A 25,320-nucleotide genomic window follows, 5' to 3' on the forward strand; every position below is an offset into this window, starting at 1 on the left:
TCTCTGTACTTATGGATGGCCCGTGAATGGGACTGCCTGCGTCTGCTGTGTCTATGCTGTGACGGTGGTGCAGGTTTATTCAATTAGGGGTCAGGTCCTGCCTTTCCCTGTTTCGGCGCGTTCTACTCAGACACCTAGTGCTTCATGGGCTTTTCGCCTTGTGGGCATCTGTGCTCCAGGTTGCAAGTCGGCTACCTGGTAGTCTGTTTACACCTTTACCACGTTTTATAAGGTGGATGTGCTGGCATCTGCAGATGCCTCTTTTCGGCCGCAAGGTTTTTTGCTGGCTGCTGTTTGGAGGGCTTTTGGCCTTCCTTGAGGGTGTTTACTGTTGTTTTCAGGTGGGCATCATGAGTCCTATGTTGCCTGGTTAGCTATATTTGGCCTTGGGGACTTGTTCTTTTCTGCTGTTCCCACCCCTCATTTTATGGCATTGCTTTGGGTTGTCCCTACTGATATGAATCAGAGAAAACTTCCTCGGTCAATGAACGATAGAGAAAACTGGATTTTTGACTTACCACAAAATCCTTTTCTCTTAAGTTCATTGTTGCATAGTTACTTAGTAGTTGAGGTTGAATAAAGACAATAGTCCATCCAGTTCAACCTGTGTAGGCGTGTGTGTCCGTAATCATCTCTCATACCCCTTAATGTTCTGATCCTTGATAGTTACATAGTAAATGGACGCAGTACCCCCTCCTCTATTTTGAGTTGGGTTGGTGTTACTTTTCTGACACTGCTTTGATACAAAACTGGCATCCTATGCAGGAAGAGAGAGGGTGTACCCTCCGGGACTGCCCATAGGCATAGCCAGAACTTTTTTCTGCCTAGTGTCCTACTCCTGTAGGGGGCATTATTACCGTACTGATATGAATCAGAGAGAACTGCGTCCGTCAATAAACTTAAGAGAAAAGGATTTTGCGGTAAGTCAAAAATCCAGTTTATTTTAAAAATAACAAACATGTATACTTACCTCCTCTGTGCAGTTGGTTTTGCATAGGGCATCCCCGATCCTCCTCTTCTCTGGTCCCTGGCTGGAGCTTCTGGCTCCTTCCTCCTGTTGAGTGCCCCCACAGCAAGCAGCTTGCTCAAACACAGAGCTGCTGTTCGGCCCCACCCCCTCTCTCTCCTGATTGGCTAACTGAGTTTTTTTTGGCAGCAACGGGAGGCAATGGCGCCACTGCTGTGTCTCAGCCAATCAGGAGAGAGAGAGAGAGTTCTGGACGGCTGAGGCACTCGTGGACATCGCTGGATAGAAATGGGGCCCAGGTAAGTATTAGGGGGGCTGAGGGAGGTTGCTGCACACAGAAGGCTTTTTATCTGAATGCATAGAATGCATTCAGATAAAAAAAAAACCTTCTGACTTTACAACCACTTCAAGATTTAATGCTACTCAGGACTCTGGGCTTCAGCATAATGGCAGCCTCCAGTATTAGGAAATGGGAACAATGCTGGAGGCTATTTACAGGTAGCATAATTATTAATGTGGAATGTATGTTCCTTGCTAAAGAACATGAATTTTATCAAGTTGTAATGGGTAAAGTTAAACTTTAAGCTGACCATGCATGATTCGAAATTCATCCAATTTAGCAGGGACAACTGACTTTTGATCCATTTTATGGACACTGTGGTTGTAAAGAATTTTGTACAGCCACCCCATTTGATCAGCACTGTAGACTTGCAATCCTGATATGTGTATAATGACAGTGGGAAAGTCTCCCCACTGTCGTAATACAATGACATATCTGGGAGGATTCTCTCATCCACCTCAAATGTGTGGCCGAGGGAATCAAGCCACTGGTTGAACTAAAAAAAAAATGGACTCCTCTTTGGGCAGGCTTAGGTTGTGATGTGTGAAGCAGCTTTTAGAATAGCACATGCTGTGCTGCATGTTTACTCCACTGACTTGCATTTTTTCCTAAAGCTTACTAATATCTGACACATTTTTTATCTCCTTTCTTTTAGGTGTTTCTCCAAATTCTAGGTGTGATTGCTGTTGCTATTGCTATCATTCCTTGGATATTAATTCCCTTGCTTCCTCTTGTGCTTATATTTTATTTCTTGAGGAGGTATTTCCTCGAAACGTCACGTGATATTAAACGACTGGAGTCTACAAGTAAGTTTTAAGAATCTATGAACGTGAGTAATTTTAAAGTGATTGTAAAGATAAGACATTTTCTTCCCTTAATGCATTCCCTGCGTTAAGGTAAAAAAATGTGCCAGTATTTGTATGCATATCCCCCCCCCCCCCCCGCATCCCAAATATTTACCTGAGTCCTCACTTAATACAGCACTGTGCCCGTCTGTAGTTGCTGTCTCCTCTCTCTCTGCCTTCACAGCACAGAGAGGCAGCAACGGGAGCCATTAGCCCCTGATGCTGTCATTCAAATCCTGTGAGGAGGGAGCAGGGGTGGGGCTGAGCTACCCTAGCAAGCGGCTTGCTATGGTGGCACACACATAAGAGGAGAAAGAGCGTCAGCAGGAGACCTCTGAAAAGGAGGTTTGAGGTAGCTCTGTGCAATACACCGAGCAGGTAAATATTACATGTTTATTATTTTAAAAAAAATATATATTTCTCTATCGCTCATTGACAGACGTAGTCCTCGGTGATACAGCACCTTCGGGTTATGTTGCCTCCACAGGAGTAGGACTAGACAGGAAATAAAATGCTCTGGCCACACCTTAGGGGCAGTCCCAGAGGGTATATCCTCTCTCTCTCTGCCTCAGCAAATCAGTTTTTTTCTGTCTAGTCAGGAGTAAGGACCTAGATACCTTGCTGGGATCTTCGGTCCTGGCAGGATTTTTTTCTTAGAAAAGATTTTTTAGACAGCTTTTTTTCTCCAGTGTTCCTGTGAGATCTTCAAGCAAGAAAGCTGAACTGGGCGACGGGCGGGATGTTGAGATCCAGTGGTCACCCCAGTTCAGCCTACGAGCGCGTGCAGGCCATAGCTCCGCGCTGGGTCGGCCGCGACATTGTCCCACTGGAGGGACTGACCCTGCGAGTTAAACGTCTCGCTGAAACGCCAAGGACCATGAGTCACGGCGTCCATATTGGTCGACAGCCCTCCAACTTCGGTGGAGGGGGGTACTGTCAGGAATGGCGCCCGCCTGGTTCCGGTATGGTGAGTAGTATGTTCCCCTTTTCCCCCTGACGGGTCTTGTGGTGAACGCGGGCCCCTCTCTGTAATGGTAAGGATGGGTTCCCCTCTATCCTATAACATGTCACAGATCCCCCTAATTGAGTGTGATTTTTGTGTACAAAAAGCCTGCAGGCTTGGTTTGGGAGCTGACAATCTAATTACAAAGTATGTTTAAATGATTGTAATATGTGGCCGCACTGGAAGCTTACTGTGTTACAAGTAGTATCCTACCTGTCAGAAGTCACAGGACAGGGATGCGGCTTGCCAGGTCATTCCTCCAGCTGAAGCAGGTCTCCCGACGGCCATGCGGTTCCGCCAGGGTTCGGTACCGCCGGTCAAGCTGATCTCCATGAGAGAAAGGTTTTGCGATGCCTAGTTACTGCAGGACTCCGCTATGCTGTGCAAACCGTCGTAGATCGCACGAGGCCGCCATTTTGGCGTAGCCTCGTGTCTGCAGCATGGGGGCGGCCATGTTTGAGGTGACTCCAACACCTCGTGGAGCTAGGGGAGGCGCCGGAAGGCGTGCAGAGGGGCGGAGCCGCCTCCTTTCTTCCTGGGCAGCCAGCCAAAAGACTTCCTGTTTATGGACACAGCGCTGTAACCTGTTGCAAGTGAACTCTGAGCATCAAGTGGTGAGCCTGGGGGTCTATCTCTCTCTCTCGCTCGATAGGGATCCCTAGCAGGTAACACTGAGGGGCTTTTGTGGCGCTGGGGGTCTGGAAAAAAAAAAAAAAAAGTTTTTTATTTAAGTTGGATTGAAGTTTCCGGGTAGTTACTGGAATAATCATGGACCCTGCCACACAAGTACCCCCACCTGTTTCCCTCGAGGGGGCCTCGGGACCCGCCGGTGCACAGAGCATGGATGCATTTACAGCAGTTTTGGAGTCTATGGTGGCTCGGGTGGAGGCGGCCTGTCAGGGACGGGGGTCAAGAAAGCGACCCCCGCTTACCCCTATAATATCTGACACCTCTGACTCAGATTCAGAGATGGTCACTGCAGCTGCAGGTCCCTCTGCAAGGGCTGTTATCTCAGGTAAAGCTCCCTCAGACAGTGAGGAGGACGTGCATTCTTCCGCCATAATTCAGGAAGAAGCATTGGTGGACGCACTAGTTGTGGCGGTGCGGGAAACCTTAAGACTTGAGGTTTTACCGGCAGAGGCAACTGAAACAGAGATTCCCTTTGGTACTAACAAGCCCATCAAAACGGTGAAGGTTTTTCCTGTACCCAAGTGTTTTGGTAATAAAATTAAAGGAGAATGGGAGCATTCTAAACGTACCTTTACTATTTCCAAGCGTATTGCTAGACGTTATCCGTTTGAGGAATCCCTAATTAAAAAATGGACGGTACCACCAGTGGTGGATCCACCTATTTCCAGGCTGAATAAAGCCACAGTTATCCCAGTGGAGGACACTTCGTCCTTTAAGGATCCGGTGGATCGGAAGATGGAAGCAGAGTCCCGCACTATCTTCTCTCTGATAGGGTCAGCATTTAGACCAGTAATTGTTATTGGTCTAGTTTCCCAGACACTTACGGAATGGGCGAGATTGGTACGCCAAGACCTTAGGGGAAAAGATATTCCCCAGGAAACATCTGATTTGATGGAACAGATTATACAAGGGCTACAGTTTATCTGTGACGCAGCCTTGGACACTACTCCCCTATTAGGGCATGCATCTATGTCAGCGGTAATCCTCAGACGTGTGCTGTAGTTAAAATGCTGGTCAGCTGACCTAGGTTCCAAAAAGACCTTGACGAATCTCCCCTTTCAGGGGAATAGCCTATTTGGGGCCACCCTCGATGAAATCATTAAAGATGCCACTGGGGGCAAGAGCACTTTCTTGCCACAGGCTGCTAAAGCTAAGGGACCTCACAACAAGCGAGGACCTTTCTTTACCGCCCATAAAGGGTTTGCACGCCCGGCTGGAACAAGCGGGAAAGGCAAGACTCCTCCAGGAGGGTTCAAGAAAGGCTGGTCAGACAAACAGAGGACCGACTCAGCCAAACCCGAAGCAAAGGATTACACAGCCTGAAGGTGCGCCCCCACCCGGCTTGAGGGTGGGGGGACGTTTTCACCGGTATTCAGGACATTAGATCGAGCATCGACTACTACTACCGGTGCGATTCTTCCCTTCCAACATTTAAGTACTACAGGGAGCGGTAGTCACCGTTCCCTGAACAGATCTTTTACTTTACCTTTTCCTAAGATTAGTCTCAATTCCCCACAGGAATCGGATCTGGTTGACCAGACAGACCAAGAAGCCTCTAGCCGGGTGACTTCGGTCCCTGAGATTCAACCAGGAGAGATCACCGTTCCTGATAGGAATCAGGTGTCGGATAAATGTGTGGGAACAGAGAACGACCAGACTTTCTCGGATGGTCGGGGCCAGATAGCTCTAGGGACGCCTGGTTCAGATCCCGTCAGTGCCAGTGGTCCTAGAAATTCTAGGCTGGCCTCGCCAAGCCGGCCTGGCCGACTTGGACTTGCTAGTCGCGGACGTTCCGTGGGAACTGCGTCTCAGGGAGTATCTGCGGTCTCGAGGACCAATCTACCATTGTGCTTTACAGTCGCTGGGTTTAATGGCCTGGCCATTGAGACCCAAGTACTGAAGGACAGAGGGTTGTCAGCTTCAGTCATTCCTACCCTTATTAAAGCAAGGAAAGCGACTTCCAGCAGAGTCTATTATCACACATGGAAGACTTATATCGCGTGGTGCGAATCTTTAGGATTTCCTCCACGTACCTATTCGGTGACTCGAATATTGGCCTTTCTGCAGAAAGGGGTTGAGCAGAAGCTAGCCTTGAGCACCATCAAGGGTCAAGTTTCAGCATTAGCAATCTTCTTTCAGAAACCTTTAGCTACCAAGTCCTTGGTGCGGAATTTCATCCAAGGGGTGCGGCACCTGGCTCCACCAGTCCGCGCGCCCTTACCGCCCTGGGATCTTAATTTGGTTTTGTCGGTTCTACAGAAACCTCCTTTTGAAAACATCAGGGAGATTCCCTTGCTTACATTATCCCAGAAGGTGGCCTTCTTGGTGGCTATCACTTCTGCACGTAGGGTGTCAGAACTGGCTGCTTTATCATGCCAGTCCCCATACTTAGTGATTCATAGGGATAAGGTAGTGCTTCATCCTAAGCCATCCTTTCTTCCAAAGGTGGTTTCAGATTTTCATCTGAATGAAGATATTGTACTACCTTCCTTGTGTCCTCAGCCCAATCATCATCGGGAACATGCGTTGCATTCCTTGGATGTGGTTCGGGCAATCAGGGTATACCTGAAACCTACGGAATCGTTCCGTAAGACGGATTCACTTTTTGTGATCACGGATGGCCCCAGAAAGGGGTTGCCTGCATCTGCCGCGACTATTGCCAAATGGATTAGACAGACGGTGGTACAGGCTTATTCTATTAAGGGTCAGAGTCCTCCGTTACCTGTTAGGGCGCACTCCACTCGAGCGCTCAGTACTTCCTGGGCCTTTCGCCATTAGGCGTCAGTGGTCCAGGTATGTAAGGCGGCCACCTGGTCGTCGGTACATACCTTTACAAAATTTTATAAAATTGATGTGATGGCATCGGCAGATGCCTCATTTGGCCGCAAGGTTTTGCAGGCCGCTATTTGAGGAGACCGGTGGTCTTCCTCGAGGGTTTTTTTCTGTTTGAAAATTTTTTTGTTGAGTCTCATCATTAAGGATGAGCATTGTAAACTTCTAGTTGGCACCGGTTGGGCCTTCTAGATTGGATTTGATTTACATTTTCCCACCCCTCATTTGTGATACTGCTCTGGGACTTCCCGAAGGTGCTGTATCACCGAGGACTACGTCTGTCAATGAGCGATAGAGAAAAATGGATTTTTGTAAAATCTTACCGTAAAATCCTTTTCTCTTAGCTCATTGACAGACGTAGTACCCGCCCCTCTGTTTTTGAGTTGGGTTGGGTTAAATTCTCTAAAGACTGCTTTTGTGACAAAGCTGATTTGCTGAGGCAGAGAGAGAGAGGATATACCCTCTGGGACTGCCCCTAAGGTGTGGCCAGAGCATTTTATTTCCTGTCTAGTCCTACTCCTGTGGAGGCAACATAACCCGAAGGTGCTGTATCACCGAGGACTACGTCTGTCAATGAGCTAAGAGAAAAGGATTTTACGGTAAGATTTTACAAAAATCAATTTTTTAGCATTTACAACTTCTTTAAGGGTAAAGAAGAAGTCCCACAATGTTTCAAATTGTATGTGGTCTAATATGTGTGTGTTTGTGTGTTCTTGTATAGGTTTTTCAATTCTTTTTCTTTAGCTGTTGTGTGAAGACACTAATCAAAGTGCCTTTCATAGCTGCTCTCACAATAACTAAATAACTAATGTTTGTCTTTTTTCAAAAGTGGAATGATTGACATGCCTTCTGTTGTCTGGTTCATGTTAGGTGACATTTATTTTTATAGAGAAAGTGACCATTGAATAAAAGAGAAATAAAAATGTGAAAGGAAGAGAGAAAAGGAGCTACTGTAGTTTGAAAGAGCTTCATAATGCCTCCATTGTAGAACTGTCTTACCTGCTGACACGCACAGCCGGTTGCTGTCACTTTGTATTCTATTAATAAGTGAGCATCGCAGTCATGATGCTTGAAGGAAATGTACAGAAACTGTTAGTCCTTGTTGCTCTCATCAATTTACCCCACTATAAAATGTGTTCTCTATATAAAAAATAAATGATATGATCATATGTGACTAAATGTATTCAGTATATGAGCTGTACTTACAAAAAAGTAGTTCTACAAATTATATGCATGTATTCTAAAATATACATGTTATATACAAAAAATGTTCAAATGAACTAAGACAAATACAACCTGTCCTAATATTTTATTCGATCACTGGACTGGTAAGCTGCAGTATATTATATTTTTGTCCTTTGGTTTAGATATCCTGTAAGCAAAATGTAGCATGCACAATTCGACCCCGGTTTTCAAGGCACATCCTTCATTGTCTTTGTAAGGATGAGTTGATCTGGCCTGGGTTTGGTGAACGTCCCAAATCCAGGCCGCCCGTATCTTAGTGAGGAATCGTTCTGGGCAATACACTCTTCAAAGGATAGCCCTTTTAAAGAGATTGTTGGTCTTTATAGGTTGAGTAAGTAAAGAGGGTATTAAGGAATTTTTTTTTTTGCATTGCACCATTCAGATAGAGGTTAGTGGGAGGTAGGGTTTTTATTTCTGCCCAGAGTTGGGCTTTAAAATGTAATGTTTTGTCCTAAGTAAATTAACCACAGGCTATTTCTTTTCTAAATTTGCTTACCCCAGTGTTCTTATACTACTTACAGCACTCATGGGGCAACTTAAATTGATAACAGTGAACGTTTAGACTTAAAAGTATACCATGCTTTATTTTAGTGTGTATTTGAATAAACCTTGCAGCATAGCATGCTGGTAACATATTGTTTTTTAGTGTGTATTTGAATAAACCTTGCAGCATGCTGGTAACATATTGTTAAACATTATTTATTTTTGGTCTGTTAATGGAAGTTATTTGTCTTTACAATTGTTCTTTAATACAGTAGATTGTTTAGCATCTGACTGTGTTAAGATGGAAAATTGTTTTGGTTGGCAAGAATATAGGGGCTTATTTTCTAAAACTGGATTGTGAAGCTCTGCGAAAGAAACCAATCATCTTTCAGGTTTTATTTTCAAAGCTTAATTGAACAAGCTGATGTTAGAAATTGATTGGCTACCATGCACAACTGCACCAAATTCTGAGTTCTCCAGTTTTAGTAAATCCCCCCCTATAGTGTTGTGGAATTGCACAGATAAGAGACAGATATGCCAACATAATGATTGAAGGGTCTGCTTTTGCTGTATAGCAGTAGACATAAGTTAGAGATATTGAATCTACCTCTAAATTATATTTCTCTTTCGTTCATTGACGGACACCGCTCCGGATCTTCATAACCATTGGGTTATACTGCCCCCTACAGGAGTAGGCACTAGACAGAAAAATAATCTGGCTATGCCTATGGGCAGTCCCAGGGGTATACTCCCTCTCCCTGCTATAGGTACTTTGTTTTTTTTTTCTGCCTAGTCAGGAGTAAGGACCTAATTCCTTGCTGGGATCTCTGGTCCTGGCAAATTATTTATTTTTAGATAGAAATATTTTCTCCTGTTTTTTTTTCCTGTGAGATAAACAATCAACTGCCGGACTGGATAATCTAGATCCATTGGTCAGCCCAGTCTGACCAGAGAGCGCGCGCAGACCTCAGCTCCGCGCTAGTTCGGCTGCGACATAGCCCCACCAGACAGGGGCTGGCCTGTGAGATAAACACCTCGCTAGGTCGCATACGACCGGGTCTCAGGCCAAGGCGCAGCATTCCTCCTGGCCGACAGCCCCCCCCCCCATTTCGATGGCAAGGGGTTCTGTCTGGAGCAGTGCCCACCTGGTTCCTGGTATGATGAGTAGCGATCCCCCTGGAGGGTTTTGTGGTGGATATGGGCCCCTCCATGGGGCATTTGGACCCATGGGTTCCCCTCCTTCCTGTCAGGCACCCCCTTTTCATCTGTCACCCCCCCCACTTATGCTGGGGCTGTGTGGGTGGTCTGGTCCCCCTCCTGGGGTGGGTGGGGGCGGGGCACTATGCTTGCAAGGGGGGCCGGGGGGTGCGCCGCCGGCAATTGGACAATCGACTATGCAGGGGGGGTTGTACCTGGTGGGGGCTCCTGCCAGGAGGCCCCGTCCTGCCTTAGCCTGTCCTTAAGGACTAGGGATCCTTCCTGGGTCCCCAGCAGCCTCGTGAGGCCATGCAGGGCCGCCTTTTTGCTGTAGCCTGTGTGTTTCTTTGCACAGTGGCCATGTTTGTGTAGTCCGGTGGCCATTTTGCGGTGGTTTTCCATTAAAAATAGCGCCAGCCATGGCGGTGGTGATTTTGGCGGTGAAAGCCCCTCATCCCCTGGTGCTGACTCCTGGATCTTTTCACTTCCTGATCGCTGTGTGTGGAGTACAGATTATCCTGGTGGCTGCAGATGCCTGTTTCTGCTGGGTGGGGTCTTCCCTGCTGAGGATCGCATTGTGCCTTGTGCATGGCAACCAGGTTGTGCTGCCAGCATGGTGGGAGTTGTCCCTTTGCAGTTTTTTTTACAATTTTTGTGGGGTCCCCCTGGTGACTCATGGAGTCTTTGGAGCACATCTCACCTGACCCCCCTCTCTAAGGCTGCGGGGCCCTCTTTGTCCCAACCATCCATCGATGCACTGACGGTGGTCCTGGAGTCTTTTGTGTCCCAGGTGGAGGTGGTTTTCGGGCGACTGGTTAGCAAAAAGCGCCCCCTCACTGAGGCCAGTATTCACCATTGCCCTAGTGTCGTAAATTTTGACCGAGTGGGCTAAGCTCTTACGCCACGACCTGGAGGGACAACCATTTCCCCCTGCCTTTGTTGAGCTGGCGCACCAGCTGGTCAAGGGGCTGCAGTTTATCTGTGATGCCTCTTTGGATGCGGCTCCCCCAGTGGCTCGGTTCTGTTTCGGCAGTGGTCCTTCGGCATGTTTTTTGGCTTAAATGCTGGTCTGCGGACCAGACTTCTAAAAAGGCCTGGACTGATATCCCCTTTCAAGGGGATTGCCTGTTTGGGGCTACCCTGGATGACATCATTAAAGGTCTCACGGGGAAAGAGTACTCCGCAGGCTAAGGGCAAGGAACCTCGTCTTAGACGTGGGCCCTCCTTCTCGACTCATAAGACTTTTTTCGTCCCTCGGGGTCAGCTGACAAGGGCTCGAAGCCTTTCAAGACCTCCTCTGGAGGATCCAAGTGAACTTGGTCTGACAAGCCAAGAGCAGGCTTCTCCAGGCCTGCGAACAAGGCTCCTTCAGCATGAAGGTGCGCTCTCACCCATATCGGGGGTGGGGGGAAATCTTTGCTGGTTTCGGGATCCGTGGACTTTCCTGGTACAAGACAAGTGGGTTCACTAAATCATTTGGTCCGGCTACAAGATCGTGACAAGGTTCTTCCCTTCCAAATTGCGCCTGTCCCTGGAGCGCTTATAGGGTCTATTTTGGGTGGTACAAGATCTGTTACTTCAAGGGGTGATTTTCCCGGTTCCGACTTCAAAACGTTTTCAGGGTTTTTTCTCAAACCTGTTTACAGTTCCCAGGAAGGAAGGCAAGGTGTGTCCAATCCTGGACCTCAAGGCGCTAAACTGCTTTGTGTGGGTGCTGAAGTTCAGGATGGAGTCCATTCGCACAGTGGTGGCAACCCTTCATCAGGGCATTTTCTTGCCTCTATCGACATTAAGGATGCTTACCTTCACATTCCAATATGTGCCGGTCACCAGCGATTCCTCCGCTTTACCGTGGGAGAGGAGCATTATAAGTTTGTGGCGTTACCCTTTGGTCTCACCTCGGGTCTTCACAAGTGTTAACCCTAGTGCTAAATTTGTTACACCAATGGGGGATTGCGGTACTGGGCTACTTGGATGACCTCCTTCTGCAAGGGGAGTCTCCTACTGCTCTGGTGAAAAATCTGGAAATCACCATACGAACTCTGAGGGAGTTTGGCTGGATTCTGAATTTCCAGAAGTTTGCTCTGGTTCCGTCCACAAAGCTAGACTATCTGGGTCTGACTCTGTATTCAGCCTTAGACAAAGTGCTCTTTACTCTGGACAAACTCCAGAAATTGCAGGCTGCAATTCATCTCCTGCTGTCCACCAGATGGTAATCCCTCCAAACTTGCATGCGGTTGCTGGGCCTGATGGTGTCAACCTTTTGAGGCGGTTCCATTTGCACAGTTCAATACAAGGTCCCTGCAGAGGTAGATTTTGGCTAAATGGGACAAGACTCCGCAGTTTCTGGACAATCCGATCCGACTGAGCTGGGGGGGGGGGGGGACGAAGGAGTCCCTGATATGGTGGCTTCGTTCTCCGGTGCTTCAGGTGGGCAAATCCTTCCTCCTGTTGTATAGGACAGTGGTCACCACGGATGCCAGCCTGTCCGGCTGGGTAGGTGCCCTCGGCACAAATCCTGCTCAGGGGATCTGGACACTGGAAGAGTCCAGACTACTGATCAATGTCTTGGAACTCCAAGCGATTAGACTGTGCCAGGACCATTGGACGGATCGTCTTCCGGGATGTCCAGTGCGCATTAAATCGGACAATGCCACAGCCGTGGCTTATGTCAATCACCAAGGAGGCACAATAAGTGTCCTGGCGGCTCGGAGGTAGCTGGCATTCTAAGGTGGGTAAAACTGTTCGTTTCAGCCCTCTCCGCCATATACATTCCCGGGGTGGAAAACCGGCAAGCGGATTACCTCAGTCGGCAGGCGTTGGACCAAGGGGAGTGGTCCCTTCATCCGGAGGTGTTTCATCAGTTGTGTCTCTGGTGGGGCATCCCCGAGGTGGATCTGTTGGCATCTCGGCTCAATAGAAAGGTGCAGAGGTTTGTGGCTCGGTCACAAGATCCTCTGGTGGATGCCACAGAAGCGCTGGTGGCCCTGTGGGGTCAGTATCATCTGATTTACACCTTCCCTTCTCTCAAGCTTCTGCCAAGACTCCTACACAGGATCGAGGCAGAAGGGATTCTGGTCATCTTAGTGGCTCCGGACTGGCCTTGCTGGGCTTGGTACGCCGATCTGGTGTGGCTGGTCGCCAACGTTCCTTGGAAGCTTCTCCTCAGGGAGGATCTGCTGTCCCAAGGACCAATCTTCCATGCTGTTTTACAGACACTGGCTTTGACAGCTTAGCTGTTGAACGCCAGGTGCTGATGGATAGAGGTTTGTCTGAGTCAGTGATTCCAACACTGGTGAAAGCTAGGAAATCTACTTCTAGGAAGATCTACCATAGCACGTGGAAGACGTACATTGCGAGGTGTGAGTCTTTTGGGGTTCATCCTCGCTCCTTCTCAGTTGCTCAGATCCTGACCTTCCTTCAATGGGGGGTTAAACAGAAATTGGCCTTTGAGTACCATCAAGGGCCAGGTGTCGGCGTTGGCGGTCTTCTTCCAATGACCCTTGGCCACACACTCCTTGGTGCGTCTCTTTCTTCAGGGTGTCCGATATTTGGTTCCTCCAGTGCGTTCTCCGTTGCCACCTTGGGACCTCAATTTGGTGCTTTCAGTCCTCCAGAAGCCCTTTGACAATCTTCGTGAGATTCCCTTGCTGACACTGTCTCAGAAGGTGGCCTTTTTGGCGGCTATCACCTCTGCGCGCAGGATGTCGGAACTTTTGTTCACCTTACTTGTTTATTCAAAGAGATAAGGTGGTTCTTCATCCCTGTCTGTCGTTCCTCCCAAAGATCGTCCCTGATTTTCATTTGAATGAAGACATTGTGTTGCCTTCCCTGTGTCCCAGGCCGAAACATCCAAAAGATATTGCCTTGCATGCCTTGGATGTGGTCTGGGCAATTAGGGTGTCCATGGTAGCTGCGGAGTCTTTCAGGAAGTCAGACTCACTATTTGTGCTCATGAATGAGCCTTGTAAAGGGTTGTCCGCTTTCTCTGCGTCCATTTTTAGATGGATCAGACAGATGGTGATTCAGGTCTATTCCGGCAAAGGTCAGGTTACTCCTTTCCCTGTCAAGGCGCACTCTACTCAGGCGCTTATTGCCCCCTGGGCCTTCCATCATCAGGCATCAGTGACTCAGGTATGCAAGGCAACCACCTGGTCGTCGGTGCACACTTTCACAAAGTTCTATAAAGTGGATGTGTTGGCATCTGTGGATGCTTCTTTTGGCAGCAAGGTTTTTGCAGGCTGCTGTTTAGAGGACTTGATCCTCTTTGAGGGTGTATTGTTTTTTTCAGGTGGACTCCAGTTGTTTTGGTTGAGCTTCTGTTTCCTGGTTGGCTACTGTTTAGCCTTGGGAATTGTTTTGCTGTTCCCACCCCTAATGTTTAACACTGCTTTGGGACGTCACAGTGGTTATGAAGATCAGGAGCTGTGTCTGTCAATGAACGAAAGAGAAAATGGGATTTTTGACTTACTGTAAAATACCCCCTGGAACTGCCTATAGGCATAGCCAGATTTTTTTTTCTGCCTAGTGTCCTACTCCTGTAGTGGGCAGTATAACCCAATGGTTATGAAGATCAGAAGCTGTATCTGTCAATGAACATCAGAGAAATGGATTTTACGGTAAGTCAAAAATCCAATTTTTTGTATGCCTGTTATAAAGCCGGCCATACAGGGACTGGCCGAAATTCGATTCATGTATGGGCAGGCTGGTTGTACACAAGTGGATCGATATATCAACTTGTGTATAAGCAGCCTGTCAGATTTTTGGTGAACGATCAGTGCCACTTGCTATACATTGATTATTGAATTCTGAAAGCAGGGACATTTCCCACTCAGCGAGGAGAATTCCCCCATTCACATCGAATGTGTGGATGGGGAAATCAGCCCATTTTCTTTCATTCAACCCGCCGGTTGAACGGAAAAAAATAATCATGTATGTCTAGCTTAACCCTATTCACTTCCTTTCATAGAAAGGGGTGTAGGTCTAGGTTATATTTTGCACAATTGTAGTGATAGCGCCAATTTGCATTGTTAGATCAATTTTAGATCAAAGTAATCTATTCCGAATAGTGGGCAAGGGTCCCCCCTTTTCTCATTTGTTACTACAGATATAACCTGATCTAAAAAAGGAACTCTGGCCTAAAAACTGCTCTTCTGGGTAGATGCCAAGGAGAATGTCACATTTCTAGAATGCCCTTAACTTTCTATGTGTATTGTCAGAATCCTATGGCTTAAAGCTTAAATGGCAGAACACCCTCTTGAAAGACACCTTTTGCACATGCCCTTTGAAGGTGAGCTTCTCTTTGGAAATTCCCACAAGGAAAACATAGAGGCAGCTAATTAGAGGAGGTTCCTACCTCACTATTCTCAATCACACTTCCCTATTGAATGGGCATTCTCTACCATACAAATGAGATCTGTTCGCCCCCTCAGGGAGTCATCTATGGCAGGTCCTTCACATTATGGCAGACCCTCCTCTGCTAATCCCAGTTGACCTCAAAAACCTTCTTTGCAGCTAAGATTTGCCCCCGATGTCCCAGTCTTTTATTTCACTTTGTCTTTCAGAGAGGTACATTACAAATCTTTTTTTCCCTCCTCTTTTCTTGTTTTTTTTTTTATCTGCGCATGGACCCTTACCTTCTCAATGCAATTTGCATCATTCTCCCCAAAACAATACTTTTGTAATTACTGTAGTAACCAGCCCCCTGGCTGAGCCCTTGTAGAGTTTCCTGTTTTACAAGCGGGGGGGGGGGGGGGGGGGGGTTCAATCAGTTTTGCCCGTGTGCAAAAGGTAGGATTAACCCATGTTATATGAATCAATCTAAAGAAATATAGAAACCCAGAGTAAAGAGACTGTCCTTGCTGACTGTTCCATTAAATACCAGTACCCTTGCTGTTGTGATGATCTGATCATTGTGATATGTTCTAAACCATTCACCTAGATTCAGAGTTATTTTTTCACTTGAATTTTCTTGAGCTGCATGTTTTTCAGTCCATTATTTGAGAGTATTGATGGCAATGACAGCCAGTTAGCTAATATTTTTAGGAGTTCAGCACTGGCAGCCTCCTTAGATCTCCTCTAAAGGTGAGAAAAATACTAGCTGTTGTGTATTTGGAGGATGAAACCAACTAGGAAAACATGTGGTGGATTCCTTTCTAATATCCTTTGCTTTATATGTGGGTAATGCTTTGTACAAGAGATAAAAAACTAACAGGTGGCATTGAACTTTTCTAGCTCGAAGTCCAGTGTTCTCCCATCTGTCATCTTCTCTCCAAGGACTTTGGACCATTAGGGCATTCAAAGCAGAGGAGCGATTTCAGCACTTATTTGATGCGCAGCAAGACCTTCATTCTGGTATGTATAAAGACTATGATTTTACGGTATTGTAAAAATATACTAATTAAAGTAGAACTGAAGAGTGTATACAGTAAGGGAGGGTTTTTTTTTCCACCTGTGTCCCCTTGGGGAGATTTCCCTTCACTTTTGTCTTCTCATCAAAAGCCAATGGGACAGGCTCCCAGTCATCACAGCAGTCACATGATACAAAAACCGTGCCACCTCCTGAACATTAATGCCCACTTAATGGCTTAAGCTATTGCTTTGCACTGCTGCTCAGTGTAATTGTAACTTTTGTATGCAACTGAACTACAAGCAACATTGGAGTTGACCAAAGCAAAAGCTGAGCTGATCTCAGTACGATTTAGGTTTTATATTCTGTTCACATCACTGCATAACACCTACCCATCTGTTTTTCATATTTTTTAGTACTTTTTCTTTGCTCGTACTAAGGCCACTCTAGTATATATTGTTCTGAAGTAACTGGGACAGGAGCTATCTCTAAGAACCTTGTGAGTAGGAATTAGCTTAAATGAGTTAAGACATTAGTCCAAACCTGCTTGAGCTATCCTGCTGGGAAGTTGTCAAAGCTGACAGCCAGTCATAGGCAGCGGAGGCATGCATGCATACATGTGGCTGCAGTGTGTGGAATGCCTCTGCCACCTGTTGCTGGCTGTCTACTTTGACAGCTGCTTAGAAGGATAGTATCTGAACATGCCTGAGCCACTGCTGAGTATCAGGTTCTCTCTAAAACTGGGTCTACCCTCTAAGAAGTGCTTTTTTAGATCCTTCAGAGCAACAGTAAATCGATGTTTAAAAAATAGAATATTGCTTAACCACAATATCCAAAGCTCAGTGATATGGCAAGGAGGGCATTAGTCAGAGAATTAACAAAGAGATTGGCTGTTATTCTAAAGTACAACATAGTTGCAGAGATCCTGAACCGGGAAGAAAGACAACTATAAATGGACACCCACAAGGCTGGGTTTTATGGAATAATGATAAGTAAAACATATATCCTAGCCTATAAGGGGTTTGCAAAAAGGACTGGCAAATAAACATTTTCAGAGGAAAATGCTGCTCCAGGCATGCTGTAATGTTGGTCAGATGTCTAAAGGTCCAGGCACTTGGTCACATGACCTTAACAGAAATTATGTAACCATGTGCCTAGGCCTTCAGTTGTGTGATTCAGCATTTTCTTACAAAAGGTTGATATTTCAGTCCCTCTCTTTCTCTGTAGGCTGTGAGCATAACTTTATGTACACTTCAGTGCCATTTCTGTGCATTTAATCATGTCATCTGTTAAATTACAAAGCATCTTCTGCCACAAGTGTAAATGAAAAGAAAAACAAAATTGTCAAAAATGACTATAATGAAACATTTTTTTTTTGAGCACTGTTTTACACATTATATCACACTCATTGCTTTCTCTTTAGAGGCCTGGTTTTTATTTCTGACGACATCCCGTTGGCTTGCAGTACGTCTGGATGCCATATGCGCCTTGTTTGTTATAGCCATTGCCTTTGGTTCGCTAATTCTTTCAAAAAGTAAGTTGTGTGTTGCAAGGACTATGGCATTACATGGCATTAACTACATGTTCTAAGTAATTGTGATTCTGTAATTTAAATTGAGGTACTGTAGTTCATACTCGTCTTATAAAGAGGACAGTTTGTCCACATTTAACAGAACAGTTTACTGCCTTGGCAAGCTTATTAACGGTGAATATCTTTTACTATGAAATTAGACCTCCGAACTAGAACCTTAGCGGTCCTCTTTATGGTTTTTCTATTCCACGAAAGTACTACAGCAGAAGGTATACAAAAATTAGAATTTTGCTGTTCAAAAACAAATGATTAATCAGTAATAATAGTTTGTATGTTTATATCGTTACTTGAATGCTCCTTCAATTCTACACCAAATTATTTAAGAGTAAATTAAATGATCGTGTATGATTGAATGATCTAGACCCATTTTGGGTCATTTCTAAAAGATATTTGAGTCATTTATACATTTTATTAATAAATGACAATTGTCTAGAATGGGGTTATGATAAATGTTTAGAATCAGTTTGGCTGTGAGAAACTGTAGGCAACCTTTTAATTTAGACAGAAAGCCAGTTGTATATAATAGATCACCTAAAGTAATTAAGGCAGCATCCATATCGGTTGAGGTGCAAGCAACTGGTAGTTCTTTCTATTCCTAGACTCTCCCCATCAACAACATTGGTGTAATCCAGTTTTCAAAACAGGCATGAGTAGGATATCGATATATAAAAGAAAAACACTTTTTGTATGCTATGACCAACTTTATCATAGTAGTCAACTTTTTCTTATAAGCTCCTGCTTCTCACACCTGGGTTTTGTGGTGCATATGAACCTTGGGATTTGGCGGTTTCTCTTCTCTGTTGACTGCTCACTCTGGTTTGAGAAGACTTCCTCACTGTTGGATGTTTCTGCTGTTCTTTGAAACACTGTTGTTTTAACTGTCTTAGTTCCACTATGGACTTTACATTTATTTTGTGCACCATTTTTAACAGTCACTGCACATATTGTTATTCGCAGTTCTATGATTTTGGGTGAATGATATGAGGATGTGTATGTTAGTAGCGCTGCACTTTTTGATTTTCTAGAATATGACTATGATGATGTCAAAGGCCTGATAGGCTCCTGTGGATCCAAAAGAAAGGAGGGTTCCTAGACACTCTAATCAAGAATTATAGTATAAAATAAGTTATTATTTTTTTTACCTGAGAAAACTAAACAAGTAAATCCCTGCTAGCTGGCAAGACCTTACATTTTTATGTTAAATCTAATTTTATTGAAAAATTAGAAATTTCAAATAAATATCAAAACACCAGACATAGAGTTGGGTCCATATATATTTGGATACAGGCACAATTTTTGTTTTTTTAGGTATTTACCAAAACATATTCAAGCTATAGTTTTATAATAGATATGGGCTGAAAGTGCACACTTAGGTTTTGTTTTTTTTTCTTAAAGACATATTTATCGAGTTAAAGACAGACAAACATACAGCAAATATAACGAACTTGCCCAGATCGGTGCACAAAAAAAAAAAAACTGCACTGCAGCGAGCATTAAACAAGAAACAATATTCAATTATCACACACATCTCTTGTAATCATAATATGCGTGGTCACAAAGAGATATACAGGCAGCAGAGTTTCGATTTAGGTGGATATTAGTCAACATGAATAGGGTATATTGCACAACCAAAGAGTAAGCTAGCTATCACAATGACATTGGAGTAAGAGTCAGAGGGCTAGCTATCCATCTACCCCAAATTTTATGAAATGTTTTAGCTCTTTTCCAAGTCTCAAAAGTGAGGTTTTACAATGGTAAAGAATCATTAATTAATATTAACCTTGGGGATCTTGTGGGGGGCTGCAATTCCTTCCATGATAAAATAGATTTTTTTGCATAGAAATATAAGATACGTAGTAGACTCTTAGCATGAGAGGGGACATGCAGGTCACCATAGATACCCAGAAGGCAGTTGTTGTGATTTACAATGTTTGGCAGACTCGCACTCTTTGGTTTAAATTTGAGGGTATGTACATCCAAATCGGAGGAAGGGTTTAGGAATAACTGCACAGCATGAGGCAGATATCCTACAGAATGACCTGGACAAAATAACGGAGTGGGCAACAGCTTGGCAAATGAGGTTTAACGTGGAGAAGTGTAAGGTTTTGCACTTGGGGACTAGAAACATAAAAGCACAATACACATTAGGAGGGGAACCCTTGGGGGAATCAAAAATGGAGATAGATCTGGGAGTCTTGGTTGATGATAGATTAGGCAATAGCATGCAATGTCAAGCGGCAGCTGCCAAAGCCAGCAGAATATTAGCATGCATAAAGAAAGGGATGTATTCCAGAGATAAGTCTATAATCCTTCCATTTTATAAAACTCTGGTCCGGTAGTATGGTGGGGGTAGTATGGGGGCTTTCAAAAGACTCTTAGACGTACATCTCAAGGATCAGAACATTCAGGGCTATGTGAGATGATTACAGCCACACACACCTACACAGGTTTAACTGGATGGACTATTGTCTTTATTCAAACTCACCTACTATGTAACTATGTATGTAGCTCTTAAGAATAGCTAACCCCCCTTTTTCAAGGGACAAAAAAATTAATTGGACAACTGAATCAAAAGCGGTTTTCTGGCCAGGTGTGGGCTACTTGTTTGTATTTTCTTCATCAATTGAGCAGGTAAAAGGTCTGGAGTTGATTCTAAGCGTGGTATTTGCATTTGGAATCCATTGCTGTGAACCTACATCATGCGTTCAAAGGAGCTGTCCAAGCAAGTAAAACGTGCCATTATAAGGCTTCAAAAACAAAACCAATCCATCAGAGAGATAGCAGCAACCTTAGGAGTGGGAAAATCAACAGTTTGGTACATTCTTAGGAAAGAACAACACACTGGTGAGCTCAGCAGCATAAAAAAGGCCTGGACATCCATGGAAGAAAACAGTGGTGGATGATCGCAAGATCCTCTCCATGGTAAAGAAAAACCCATTCACAACATCCAGACAAGTGAAGGACACTTTCCAGGAGGTGGGCGCATCATTGTCAAAGTCTACAATCAAGAGGAGACTTTACAAGAGCAAATACAGAGGGTTCGCCACAAAGTGAAAACTATTCATAAGCATGAAGAATAGAAAAGCCAGATTAGACTTTGCCAAAAAACATCTAAAAAAGCCAGGCTAGTTCTTTAAAAGCATTCTTTGGATGGATGAAACTACGATTAATCTGTACCAGAATGACGAGAAGAAAAAAGTGTGGAGAAGGCTTGGAACAGCTCATGATCCAAAGCACACAATGTCTGTAAAACATGGTGGAGGCAGCGTGCTGGCATGGGCATACATGGCTTCCAGTGGCACTGGGTCATTGGTGTTTATTGACAATGTGACCCAAGACAGAAGCAGCCAGATGAATTCTGCAGTGTTTAGAGATATACTGTCAGCCCAGGTTCTGCCAAATGCAGCAAAGTTGATTGGACGGCTCTTCATAATACACATGGACAATGATCCAAAATACACTGTAAAAGCAACCCAGGAGCTTCTTAAGGAAAAGAAGTGGAATATTCTGAAATGGTCGAGTCAGTCACCTGTTCTCAACCCAACTGAGCTTGCATTTCACTTGCTGAAGGCAAAACGAAAGGCAGAAAGACCCACAAACAAATAATCGAAGATAGCTGCAGTTCGAGCCTAGCAAAGCATCAGAAAGGAGAATGCCCAGTCTTTGGTAATATCCATGGGTTCCAGACTTCATGCAGACATTGCCAGTAAAAGGTTCTTGACAAAATATTAATAATTAACATTTTATTTATAATTATATTTGTCTAATTACATTTGAGCCCCTGAAAATGGGGGGACTGTGTATAAAAATGGTTGCAGTTCCTAAAATTTGTACTTAATAATTATGTTCAACCCCTTGAATTAAAGCTGAAAGTCTGCACTTCAAATTAATTTGGATTGTTTTATTTTAATTTTGTTCTGGTGGCATACAGAGCCGTTCTGGTGGCATACAGAGCCAAAAGTATCAAAATTTGACTGTTTCCTAATATATATGGACCAAACTGTAAGCCCCCGACAATCTGGAGCAAGTACAAAATAAAAGAACAGAAAAAACATCAAAAACACTCAAGAAAAACACAACAATATTACATATTAGGAGCGTTTCCAAGTAGCCAGCCATGGTAGTACCAAAGACAAATGGTCCAAAGTAGCAGGGGTTAAACAGATACACAATGACCAGTGTCATAGAGCAATCCATATGAACATGACCAAAAGCAATAGATACAGTCCATAAACACTCTCAGAATCTCATATCTCCATCCACGATAAACGTAAAAGCAAGATGTAATGGTACCAAACTAGCCAAAGCCCTGCATGCACAAAAACACAGAAAAATAAGAGGGTGGAGGGGCAGAGGAGAAAAGGTGGAAAAGAAAGCGGGAAAAAAAGGGTGAGAGGGGGTGGAGGAGGAAGCAAAAAGCATAGCCCAAAGAAGGGTGCCATTAGGTGCAGAAGAGAACCACCAATCGGATCCAAGAGGCAAGACAACCATCAATCAATTAGTAGGTTCCAAAGCTCTGAAGATGCTCTGTACATATTCCGGGAGAGCCACGTACAATGACACTGTTCTTGGGTGCCCAGTTCCTGTGCCAGAAGGAATTCCATGTGTTCAGCGTGATCCATCTCCTCCAACCATTCCACCAAAGAGGGAACACAAGCCATACACTAATAGTGGGGGATCACCAGTCTGGCGCCTGTCAACCATGACCTAGACCTTACATTTTTAAAGCGCAAGTATAAGCAATAAGTATCAATAAGTATCAGTCCAAATAGTATAAATGATATCCATGTACATCAGTATAGTAACCGCTGCTCTCACACAAAGCGGAAAATACTGAAAAGGACTGCAGAGACTTTTCTGCTGACACTGGGGGCGTTATACGAAAAAAAAAAAAAAAAAAAAAAATAGATATAGAACTGTTACTATTTTGCAGCACCTAATTTCATTCATATTATTTTGGTTGACACTTACATTTTAAATGCTTTAAATATAGGTTTTCAAGCCTTTATTCGTTCTATTAAGAACAGTTCTACTTTCAAAAGATCTTGCTCTAATGCAGCATGGACATCTACTGGACAGAACATGCTGAAAGCGCTCCAATGGGCCATGACTTTTGGCTTAGGCACATGTTCCTATGAGCAGTATATAATTACCTTATATTTTACAATATGATCAAGGTTCCTTTGATCCTGATGATATGTTGTAATCATTATTACTTTTGATCGCATCACATATATCTGCATGATGAATAAAATTTCGCACTGTTACCTTGTAGTCATGAGTCCAAAGTTTGATTACTTGGTTTACTATCTGTATGTGGTTTCTATGTTCCCACTGTGTTAGCATAGGTTTTGTGTTGAAATCAGTTACCTGTCAGAACATAAAATCACTCGGTTATGTAAATCTTCCATTTCGCTTTATTGTCCCTTGATTAAATTTCCTTCTCTATAGCCTACCTTAATCTTGTGCTGAGAAATATCGGTGGAACATGTAACGTGTTCTAAAAGGTGAACTTAGCCTTTTAATGCAAAATGTTAACAAAATGTAAAATTTGTATCTCTACAGCTCTTGATGCAGGACAGGTTGGTTTGGCCCTCTCTTATGCCATTACAATTATGGGATCTTTCCAGTGGGGAGTAAGACAAAGCGCAGAAGTTGAAAACCTAGTAAGTTTTTTTTATTTTTTGTGTGAAGATATTAGGGAACTATTATGTTTTTATCTGTGTTTAGGCACTGTAGTTTTACTCTCTTGAATTCATCAGAATAGCCTGCCTCCTTCCATTGCTCCATTTTCCAGTTCTGATGTTCACGTGCCTGCTGCAGGTGTTTTTGGCTGTGGTCAGGGATCAGAATGGGCACCCTGACCAATGTGTGGGTGACATTGCCCCATGCACATCAAACTGTGTGTTCTGACACCTATCAAAGGTAATACCTGTTTGTTTAAAAAATATATATATCATACTTACCTACTCTGTGCAGTGGTTTTGCCCAGAACAGCCCCATCCTCCTCTTCTTGAGTACCTTGCCGGCACTCCTGGCCCCTCCCTCCTGCCAAGTGCCCCCACAGCAAGCCGCTTGCTATTGGGGCACCCGAGCAGGCTCACTCCCGAGCTGCTGCTCTGTGTGTCCGTTCACACACACAGCTGTGGCTTGGCCCCATCCCCTTTCTCTCCTCATTGGCTAACTGGCTGTGTATGACATCAGCAGGAGCCAATAAGGAGGAGTCCCCGGAAAGCCAAGGGTCTCATGCACATCGCTGGATTGCAATATGGCTCAGATAAGTATTGGGGCTGCTGCTCACAGAACAATTTTTACCTTCATGCATAGATTGCATGAAAGTAAAAAACCTTGAGCCTTTAGAACCTCAGACTCAACAAAACTTACCACAGACTCAACCCTTATAGTAATACTGCTGTAACCTAATATAATGTACATTATTTGTCTTTTGCAGATGATCTCCGTTGAACGTGTCATGGAGTATACTCAGTTGGAAAAGGAAGCCGAGTGGGAATCTAAACGACGTCCACCATTTGACTGGCCAAGCAAGGGTATGATAGCATTTGAAAATGTCAATTTCGCCTACAGTTTGGATGGCCCGTTGGTTCTGAGACATTTAACTGCCCTAATCCGACCAAAGGAAAAGGTATTTTCTCAACATCTTAATGCTAGGGGGGACAATTATAATAATCACTGCTGATTTATTTGTAACTTTGTCTTTGAAATTTCTCCTGCATGATTGGACTGTTCATTTATATAGCTTACAGTCCTTAGATAACAGAACTGTTAGTACTAAAGCAGGCCCAACAGTGCACACATCATTGCTGCTGGCCTTATAGAATATAACAGACAATTAAAATGAAGGCATTACTTGTACTCAAGAAACACTTAGCTGGGATGGCACCCACCAGATATAACCATCAACCAGCTAAGAAGAGAATCATTTTTTGGTTACTTACAGTGTCATAGTGATATTCATACTAACGGTGCTCAGTGAAAAAGTAAAATTGTAAAAAAAGAGAGAGCTCTAGGAGGTATTATACACCTCATCGCACTTAAAGTGGATGTAAACCCTCATATATACCCAGTGAAGTAAACAGCCTCAGATGATACAGAGATTAAACAAATCTCCCTACATACGTTTTACATGTATATCTGCTGTCTTTAGCTTGCTCTATTCTTTTGAAAGTGCATATCCTGTTAGACATTTTTTCTTCCAGTTCAGCACTGGGTGTGGATTCTTGGCATATACTGCGGGTCAGCTGATTGGAGGAAAGGCACACATCCCCACTCCACATAGGCAAAGGAAGGAAGGATTGTGCAGAGCTGTGCTGTGAATAGACTAGCTCTCTGCTAATCTATTTATAGCACCCACCCCGACACAAATTTCAGGCTGGTTTTATCTCTGTTGTCAGAGAACTTGTTAGAAGTTACCATGCTGATAACAGAAGTATGGAGCAGCAGAAAGAGTAAGGGATTTTGAGGGAGATCAGAAAACACTACAGATATATGTGCTTAGGTCAAATTTAATGAATCAGGTTTACATGCACTTTAATTCCTTGTGTGCTCGCAGTTTACATTTTTTTCTTGGAGTTCTTCTTTAACAGTTATTTTACACCTTCACTGTTCTCTCTCTTTATCCTTGCTTATCTATCAGTAAGTTCAGTGTACCAAAGAACAGATGCTTTATGCCAGGTTTACACATGTATGCCTTGGTTGCAGGGATTCGCATGACATGCAAGTGTGCCCGGCTTGCAATGGAGCCGGTTCACAGAGGTCCG

General features: G+C 44.3%; 1 protein-coding gene across 1 annotated transcript in view; it reads left to right on the plus strand.

Annotated features, from left to right (window-relative positions):
* ABCC4 (ATP binding cassette subfamily C member 4 (PEL blood group)) overlaps nucleotides 1-25,320 on the plus strand; it is a gene marked incomplete at its 5' end in the record, with an annotated part of 504,496 nt that overhangs the window by 363,270 nt on the left and 115,906 nt on the right. The window contains 5 exons of the mRNA XM_082245314.1: nucleotides 1,963-2,113; nucleotides 15,837-15,956; nucleotides 17,375-17,485; nucleotides 23,108-23,208; nucleotides 23,994-24,185. Coding sequence (XP_082101440.1) covers nucleotides 1,963-2,113; nucleotides 15,837-15,956; nucleotides 17,375-17,485; nucleotides 23,108-23,208; nucleotides 23,994-24,185 — 675 coding nt within the window. The remainder of the gene's footprint in view (nucleotides 1-1,962; nucleotides 2,114-15,836; nucleotides 15,957-17,374; nucleotides 17,486-23,107; nucleotides 23,209-23,993; nucleotides 24,186-25,320) is intronic.

The sequence above is a fragment of the Pelophylax lessonae genome (genome assembly GCF_965119305.1).
Source record: "Pelophylax lessonae genome assembly, chromosome: 2".
Taxonomy (NCBI): Eukaryota; Metazoa; Chordata; class Amphibia; order Anura; family Ranidae; genus Pelophylax; species Pelophylax lessonae.